At 28.2% G+C, this 9,281-nt stretch overlaps 1 protein-coding gene across 1 annotated transcript in view; it reads right to left on the bottom strand.

Annotated features, from left to right (window-relative positions):
* Positions 1-6,282: 6,282 nt before the first annotated feature.
* LOC108689825 (protein FAM188B2) overlaps positions 6,283-9,281 on the bottom strand; it is an 8,192-nt gene continuing 5,193 nt past the window's right edge. Inside the window, exons 4-10 of the mRNA XM_018196765.1 lie at positions 8,905-9,112; positions 8,395-8,460; positions 8,038-8,108; positions 7,742-7,892; positions 7,284-7,483; positions 6,735-6,881; positions 6,283-6,357 (exon numbers count right to left, since the gene is read on the bottom strand). Of these exons, the coding sequence (XP_018052254.1) occupies positions 6,312-6,357; positions 6,735-6,881; positions 7,284-7,483; positions 7,742-7,892; positions 8,038-8,108; positions 8,395-8,460; positions 8,905-9,112 (889 nt within the window). The 3' untranslated portion in view covers positions 6,283-6,311. The remainder of the gene's footprint in view (positions 6,358-6,734; positions 6,882-7,283; positions 7,484-7,741; positions 7,893-8,037; positions 8,109-8,394; positions 8,461-8,904; positions 9,113-9,281) is intronic.

The following is a 9,281-nucleotide window of genomic DNA, read 5'->3' as shown; positions in this document are numbered from 1 at the left end:
TTTAGTAATTAAATAGTTTTTAATAAATTTATTGATCAATCTGCGCAGTTGATATTTATATTATCTAATTTTCTCTTAATAATGCAATAGCAAATTACATGTGACATAATAATGGGAAAGTATAAAAATATTACATAAGTTATAATAAGGTTGTAACTATATCCACATTTTTTATTATATTATTTTCTATTCTTTCTTCTATTTTATATATATTTGTAATAATATAGATTTTTAAGTTTAAATTTAAACTTAATGATTAAAAATCAATTTAAAGTTTTAAGTTTTTGAGGAAAAAATATTACGTTTTGTAAGAAAATAATAATACAGAATTAAAAAATAATTATTGAGTCATACATGTAACTTCGATCAAAGTGAAATTCGTAAAATTGAAAGTACACATTACACAAAATAGGATTCATAGATGATTTTTTGATGTTATTGACGGGAAGATATTATACACACAATATTCTTTAAAAAAATAATATATTTTATAAATATTGTTCTAACAGGAGAATTTGTGCGAGATGTTCCACTAACATTTTAATTCTCGACAAAATGATGCAAGAACATGCCATGAAACATAAGAACTTTGATGTTAACGTACAATCGAGTTTGTCATCGTATTAGTAGACGAATGTAAGAACATAAGTACTGGGCGAACGACCACTTCGTCGACGAAACGCGTTTACAATAGCGAGCATAACGCGTGGTTAGAAAGCATGCAGAGAAACTCTTTTATTACGTGGAACTATGGCTATGTAGGACTGCGTCTCATCAGGGCTAGAATGACTCGTGCGAATTATCGCCAGAGGCAGATCTTAACACCTTGCACTTTCCCCTTCCGTACAAATAGCGCATTTCTTTCGTGACGTCATGTCGGGAAGTTGATGACCATTTTAAACATCTAAAGTTTTAACACGATGTTTCTCTTTATAATTGAGTAGCAAGAATGGAAGATTTCTTTAAGCTTGTTAGTGCGAGAAAGTTTGCTTTTACGTTTTTCTATTTATAATATTATTCTTGGTGGTTGAATGGACTGATTGTATATAGACAAATATTCATTACTTAAATGCAAATTTTAACTCTATAATCATAGAATATTATATTAATAAGGCATAGATATTGGAAAATAAAAGAATGTAAAGTGTTTTATAATGTTATCTAACAATTTGATTTTATATATAAGAAAAATAAATTATCGTTTATTTATATTTCACATGTATGTTTCACATTTTGTATATTTATATTTCAGTTCCAAATAATATTTAATTTTAAGTATAATTTAATATTTAATTTTCAATTAATAATTGTTTATTATATTATTATAAATATTATCATAAATACAGTTTATTTTGAGAAAAACTGTTCAGTTTTAAATAATTTTAAATTTTTGAATATAAAAAAACATCAAATTGTACAAGCAATATTTTCGTATATATTTTTCTCTTTTTTTACATTTATATTCACATTTATTGACAGAATATCTCTAATAATATCTCTAAAGTTAAATTTATACAATAATATTTATTATTATTTATCTTTTATTTATTATTTGTAAATTTACATTTACATGTTTTATTTTTATATTAATTGCTTTTTATTCTCGTTTAAAATATACTGCATAATTGTTTATTAATTTTGTTGCACTTTGTAAGATTTAACGTAACACAATGACGAAATAAAAATAATTTTTAAAATGCAAAAAAATGTAGCATATTGAAATAAGTAAGTCTGAAAATGCCTGCAAACAAGGAAATTTATACGGAAAATAGCCGGATACTTCGGTTATATGGGGCGCAGTACTGCTTAAATTCACGAACCGTAAATTGAAACGCAACACGATGGGCAACCGGCGTAAAGGCCTCCGGCCTCTGTTTCACTGGATAACTGTATAAAAATATTATGGGTATCTATATTGAGAAATTGACAGTTCAAGTGATCTAAAACTTCGTATTGATTACTTTATTTTATCAAAGTTTATGATTAATTACTTTGTTATTACAAAATTAACAATCGTACGTGTGCAATAAATATACTTTATTTAATAATATTTAAGATATATTTGACTTAAAAATAATATTTAAATATTAATATATCACAATTGTGCTCGATTGTGTTACATCATATCTTTTGTTATTAAAACGTGCAATAAATATGAACACAAAAATTATACAAGATATACATTTTTTACTTTTATAAAAGCATGCATGCTTTTTACTATTTTCACATTTGTTTAAAGTATATAATTATTAAATTAAAAAAAATAGAATGGGTTCTATTCGAATAATAATAAAAGAGATTTTTATATAAAAATGTTTTGTTCTAAAAATGTGTTTCTATTAATATTAATGTAAAAGGTTAGTTAGTTATGGTTAGTTTTTTATGATATAAGTATTAACTTTTATTAATTTTTATTTTTTATTAACAACAACTACTGTCTATACTTTGTAATTTTAATTTATTATAAAATAACAAATCACATTTTATTTTATTAATTATTATAATTTATTTTTGATTACTCTACAATGCAAGTTTTATTAAGTATAATAAGTAATTTTGAAAATAAAATCTGAGATTGATATATACATAACAGAGACTTACCACAAAATATACTCGGAAAAAACTCGCATGTATTTCATGTATTTATATTCTCCATTGTTTGCTAAGATAGCAGATTTCTCTCACAGCACTAGTTGTTTATTAATAACATAAATCTTGTTGAATGTTGATCTCTTGCTCCACTATTCACTTAGCCACCGCCCTTTACAATAAGAAGCACATAGGACTATGAATAACACCCTTAGTAATCCTTATTGATCGGCGTGGCTAGACGGTCTTATAATTCATGTCTTTTTGTACATATAACGAACATAAGCATGAATTGTCGAATTTTATTACAAATATATGAATCAACTCATTTTATTCAATTAGATCTTTTTTTTATAAAAAATCGCCAATTTTGTCATATCTTCAAATAAAATTCACATTTTACTTAAACTTTACTTTAATGTTCACATATAATAATTTGATTCGATTTTTAAAAAAATCATTATTTATCCAGAGTCTCTTTTATTCTTCAAATCTCTTTTTTCTTTAAAAATTCTTATTTCACTGTTATCTTAAATATTTTATTTTGTTTTATTTATTTTTGGCGTTTCATCTTTCTGAGATCTAGTTTTAGTACACACTGTACATCGCACTTAACACTCCGTGCACTATCATGATGGATGTGGATCAAACTCGGTTCCGACTACCGTGCTGTAGGGCTGTAGAACTCTTTACTACAAAACGGAGCCGTTGTGCAAAGCGACTGAAGTGGTACTCGGCTAACTCCCTATTGTCAGGAAGGGGGGACCGCGGCGACCAACAGAAACGTACCTGAATCGTACCGTGAACAGGTGTTTGCTTTCATGTACGATGGGGGAATAATGGATGCGATGCATATGCTCGTGTAAGTGAGCACATAACTGACCCTTCTTTGAGGCCCTTTGGAGACTTGCGTCGACCTTACTGAATACGTGTGTGTGTGAGTGAGTGAGTGAGTGAGTGTGTGTGTGTGTGTGTGTGTGTGTGTGTGTGTGTGTGTGTGTGTAAGGATTTCCGGTCTTCGAGTCCCCCGGAGAAAACTTTAGAAACAAAGAAGTACAAAGTTGTAAGAATTGCAACTAAACAATTAACGAGTAAGAATAAAAGAATGTAATAATAATTAAAAATTAGCTATATATATTGAGGGAAGAGAGAGAGAGAGAGAGAGAGAGAGAGAGAGAGAGAGAGAGAGAGAGAGAGAAAGAGAGAGAGGATTTTTTGGTATTTGTAGAAAAAGATAGATTTCTGACGAGTAACTGACGAATTTATAGGAGAAAGGCAGAAATTTAAACAAAGAAAGTTTTCATCTGAAAACGGTATTATTATTATTTTCATGCACGACATTTTTCATTTCAGCGACGATAATACTTTAAAAGCAATATGAGAACGAAGCAACTACATTTTGTCTTTTTCTCTAAAACGAAGCAAAAACGAACATCTCTATTTTTTTTTCTTAGTTTATCGATCCTCTACAAAGTATAGATATTCTGGACACCCTGTATATGCAGAGTGGTTTCTTACAATGTTTCATATTTGTAAGTTATAGAATTCAAATAGAAATTGCCGTTATAAAAATCAATATAAAGCAGTAAAATTGATTACCAGTTACATTATGATTTAATAAATTATTTCTCAATTTTTTTTGTTTTGTAACTCTGCTTTCTAATACTTTATTTCTCATTAAGTACTATTATGTACTATTAAGATATAATATCGAGTGATTTATATTTTTTTACCAGAAAAACACTATACAATGATGATTGTATAGTGAAATGGATGGAATGCCTGAAAATATTATTATTTGAAGGACATAGCAATCTGAATAATAAAAATTGTCGTACAACACATGCGAAGGAGGGATTAAGCAAATCATATTGTTATTAGAAAGACTGTAAAACTACGGTTGTCTCCTTCAAAAGCTCATTATGTATCATATTTTCTAAGAAAATATTTTTATTATAACATTATCTATAAATAATGAAAATTGTTGATCGAATAAGAAAAAATAACTTCATATTTTAGCATGATAATAATAATTTTGATAATTTCATCTTAAATATCTATTAATAGCAGCTACGTTTAATGGAAGCTAGTGGTACTTTATGAATAATAATTCAAATTGAAGTTCTCTGATCTAATAGAGGTTTTATATTAACTCTCTTCTTCTATCTCTTTAACTTTAATCACGTAATGAATATGATAATGTATAAGATTATATGAGTACAGCGAACTGTAATAATGAGTAACAAATCACATAATCGAAAAATGACTAACAATTGCGTAAGCGCGCAATTTTTTTCGGCAATACATATAACGTCTCGTTCTCCTTGGCAGCTCGTGAGATTTAATGTCGTGAGAAGTGGTTGAGGGCAAGTGGAACGAGACTTGCGACTCGCTTATGACATCGCGACGATGTCCTCGCGGATCATCGATCCGTGAAATTGCGGGAGTATCTTTTCGTCCCTCTCCGTATCTCTCTATGGGAAAGATAACTTTTATTATGCACGGTTCTTGCAGTTAATAAACATTAGCTTGTCTTAAGTCCTTTCCACTTTGAACCAGTTTCTGCTATTGTTCGTGATTTACGCAGAATAACTTGTAACGGTGTGTTCATTGACCGACACAATGAGACATGCAATTTATTAGGCCTTTTCGAAAGTGCTCAATTATTGTAAACGTTCTCAAATGCCCGATCATTATTGCTCAAATGGAGATTTATAATCACTTTTTATTAGATTTTATAAAACAGTCATGCTATTTGATTGTTAAAAAAAGTCTCTATTACCCTCGGAGATTTTATATTAATATCTGTTCTTGAAAAAATAATGTTATATACATATATCCTCTTTGTTACATTTTTTATTAGATTTTTAAAAATATTTTAAGAATTTTTAAAAATATTTTTTGTATTAATATTTTAAAATAATATACTTACTATGCGTTAAAAATCTTGATATATTTCAAGAAAATATTTGGACAGAAATTGTTGACATTATTGATAAATTAAAATCTGCTTTTATAATTCTTCCAGACGATATATGAGCTCATCGTGATATTGTATGTACATGAGTCAAAGAAGACATATCGTTTCCCACGCGATCGCGTGATAATTTTGAAGAGAGTTTGTTCATCCTTGACTAAATGGTATATTTGCAGAATATTCGCTTTTCCTAAAATAATTTAGCAAAGAATTTTAGTCATTTTAATTTTTGTATTTATGTACGCATATATGATTTTATATATATTTTAATAAAAAATAAAAAACATGATATTTTTCTTTAAAATAAAGATGCTGTAATTTCCTAAAAGAAGCAAAGTATTTATTGTAGACAAGTATAATATTAAACAATTACAGAATGTATCTTTTTTTTCTTTCAATACACAGTTTATATAAGATAATGATACATTAACACAGCCATTTATTGACAATTAAAATACTTCACAAAATAACAAAGCTTTTTGGCCATCGTAAATGCCTGCTATATTGTCTAAGAAAGCGCCGGAAGAAATTTTATCACACATTTAAAATTATGAAACATCTGACATTACGACATATACATGTACCTAATTTCTACATACGTATTTCTATTTCTGGATTTATATCATTAACGACAATTAAAAGCTTTTGAGATAAGCGTGCATAGTAATCGATTAGTATCACACGGAATCACGGATATACGGCTTAACACGGAAGAGCGGGTCTGATTGTCATCCTTTCGTATCCCTTACATTATCGGTGTTCCATTCCATTGTATGAAAGCATCCTGCCACCTTTGGTGCAGCGTGAAACAATAAGTGGAAGAGGTGATACCTTGAATTCTACACTGTTTACAAGGAACGCTTAAGTGATCTTGGAGATATCGCATTTTATAATTGAGAAAACAATAGCAATCTTAGATCTTTTTCTCGCACTAAAAAGCTTTTAAAAAATTAATGATAGAAGTCAACTACTTTTCAAATTAAACTGTTGTATCAAGCATGAAATATATATAGGCATATTCAATATAGCCTAAAATCGTTAAAGTGTAGGTTTTTATACGTAGAATTAAATATAAAATTCTCGTAAAATTGAGAAAAGTATTTAAATAAATTTTATATTTTATATTATTATTTTATATTATTATTATTATTTATTAAATAATACTAACTTGGATCGAATAAGTTTCTCTAACGGTGTCGCGGCGATATCCATGGTTTCCATTGCAGCATCTGATCCTCCGGAAGTTTCATTTGCCCTGGTATCCACCGTCAACGTAGCGTGACTGCCACCGCAAGTGAAATATTGAACCTCGAATCTTTTAACATATACAGAATGGATGATATTTCTTTATGACTATCCAAGAAAAAATCAGATGTTGTTTATGTATTTGTGTTTAAATGTTAAGAATAAATTTTGAACTACGTTCATACATATTTTCTTTATACATATAATCTGTATAAGCTCCTTTTTCATTTATAAATTGCATATCTAATTATTTATATTTATGTAGGGATTATTACACACATAGAATATATCATAGATTTGTAATAAATCTAAAAAATAATTATTATATATATTTAACAATTATTATCATGTCAAAAACGAAATATAATTAGTGATGATTGCATCGACAAATCAACTATCATTAAAATAAAAAAATAAAGATAAATAAAATTAATAAAAATCGTTAAAATAATTAAAATTATATAATATATACCGTCGTTCCGCGTGATAATTTCTCAGCAATTCTCGATTAGCGTTGAAGAGCACGCCATGATGACCAAGACAAAGGGTTACCCATATCGGTAGAGTGGGTGTCTTCAATCGAGAACCTGGCTGCTTGCCTATATTGCTATCACTTTCGTGCACTAAGAATCCTACTTCGCTTCTCATGAGGACGCCCCATTGCGGTACAGCCTTTGAATTAATTACAATAAATTAACATTGAATAAATAATTCTTTTTAAAATTAAGCTAATTTAAAGTATACTGAAAGAAACAATCTATTTTCGAAATATATTAATAATTTTTTTTGCATCTATAATACATACAAAAATTTCATGTCAATCTCGACATTTCATAAAAAAAAAAGTTATAATATATACATTACAATAAAACATAATTATAAATATATAAATTTGCAAAATGTCAAAGAAGTAAATTATTATAGACTTACATATGTATTTTCATCACCAACGTGAAGCACTCCATTGTGAAGATGTGATGAAGCACGTCCAGTTAAAACGAAGATGATAATACTGATCGGACCTTCTTCCGAACATCCACCGAGAATAGATGCCTTTGGATCTTCTAAATCATTTCGAATTCTAAAATATACATTTAAACATATTAAATATATTAATTAAAATAACTTGTATTTGATTAATATTTGACTTGTGTCTAATTGAAGCAATTCTTTATCATTTTTAACTTCAAATAAATTGAGAAAAAATGCAGAAGAAAGTATCTTACTTTGAGAGGCCTCTCGAAAGCACCGCGCTATACAAAAGTAGCTTCGCGCCAGGTCCGCCTTCGTCGTGAAACTGAAGGTATGAAAATAAAGATTATGACAAAATTTAATTCTAAATAAAATAATTTTATATTTTATAGACGTTGTTGAGAAAGAATTAATTTTTTAATAATGATAAAATGCAACTAAGATTTAAATTTGATACAGAAACTGTCTCACACACACACACACACACACACACACACACACACACACACACACATGTATGTATGAGTCCTTAATTTACAATGATAATATGATAGTATATGTGTAATGTCTGACGTTTAATTTGTCAAGTACTGTAGCTTTCTTGTACTTACCAAGTACAAGTACCTCTTAATAAAGATCTCAAGGTCCTCCAAGGAATTGAACTCGAAAAGATGTAGCTAGAATATAAAGCAACTTTTCATAAGGAATGGAGGTACTTAAATCTGATAACGTCGTAGAAAATGGAGTGTCAATTATATAGAAGATGTATCACGCAACCTTGAGATTATTCTCTAACACACTTGACAAAATGTCAAAGCTATAATTTGAGACATATTCTGTCGTAAATTAATTTATGACATTAATTAAATGAGAAAGTTTAGATCTTACTGCGTTATTCATTGCGTTAATGTGACAGAAAGAGAGTGGATGCGTTAGTGCATAATTAAATTGTTTTACTGAACAAGAATGTTAATCTCATATTATTCATTTAATATAAGAAATATATTGTTTATAATTAAACAATTAAAGAAAAATATTAAAACTGAAATTATTAATAAGCGATTCTTTTTTATATCTATTTAACTTATGAATGTAAAAGATTATAAAAAACAGAAACATGCCGTTTCTGTTAATCCATCTTGAAAATATTGTACACTGTGTTGAAGATATGGTGTATCCTGCGGTAGAGCTACTATGGCTTTTGGCACGATGCTGCTGACGATATTTGGACATGTAGACACAGAGAAACCACCTGCACAACGCCAGATAATTTCTGATATTGCAGAAGTCAATACTTCAATCTGTCGATCGTACGAAGGTTTTAGCAGACTGTAATTAAAGAAAAGAAAATTTCTTTTTAATAAAGTTATGGTTGTATAATTATACTTGTTTAATAATATTTTAATTCTTGTTTTTTTTTATTAATGTGTTATTCAAAATTATTTAAAGATATGAAACTTAATTAAAGATTGAAACTTTTTTTTGTAATTTGGCTAAA

This window comes from Atta colombica, unplaced genomic scaffold (assembly GCF_001594045.1).
Source record: "Atta colombica isolate Treedump-2 unplaced genomic scaffold, Acol1.0 scaffold277, whole genome shotgun sequence".
Lineage (NCBI taxonomy): Eukaryota > Metazoa > Arthropoda > Insecta > Hymenoptera > Formicidae > Atta > Atta colombica.
This window is presented reverse-complemented; position numbering and strand designations above follow the sequence as displayed.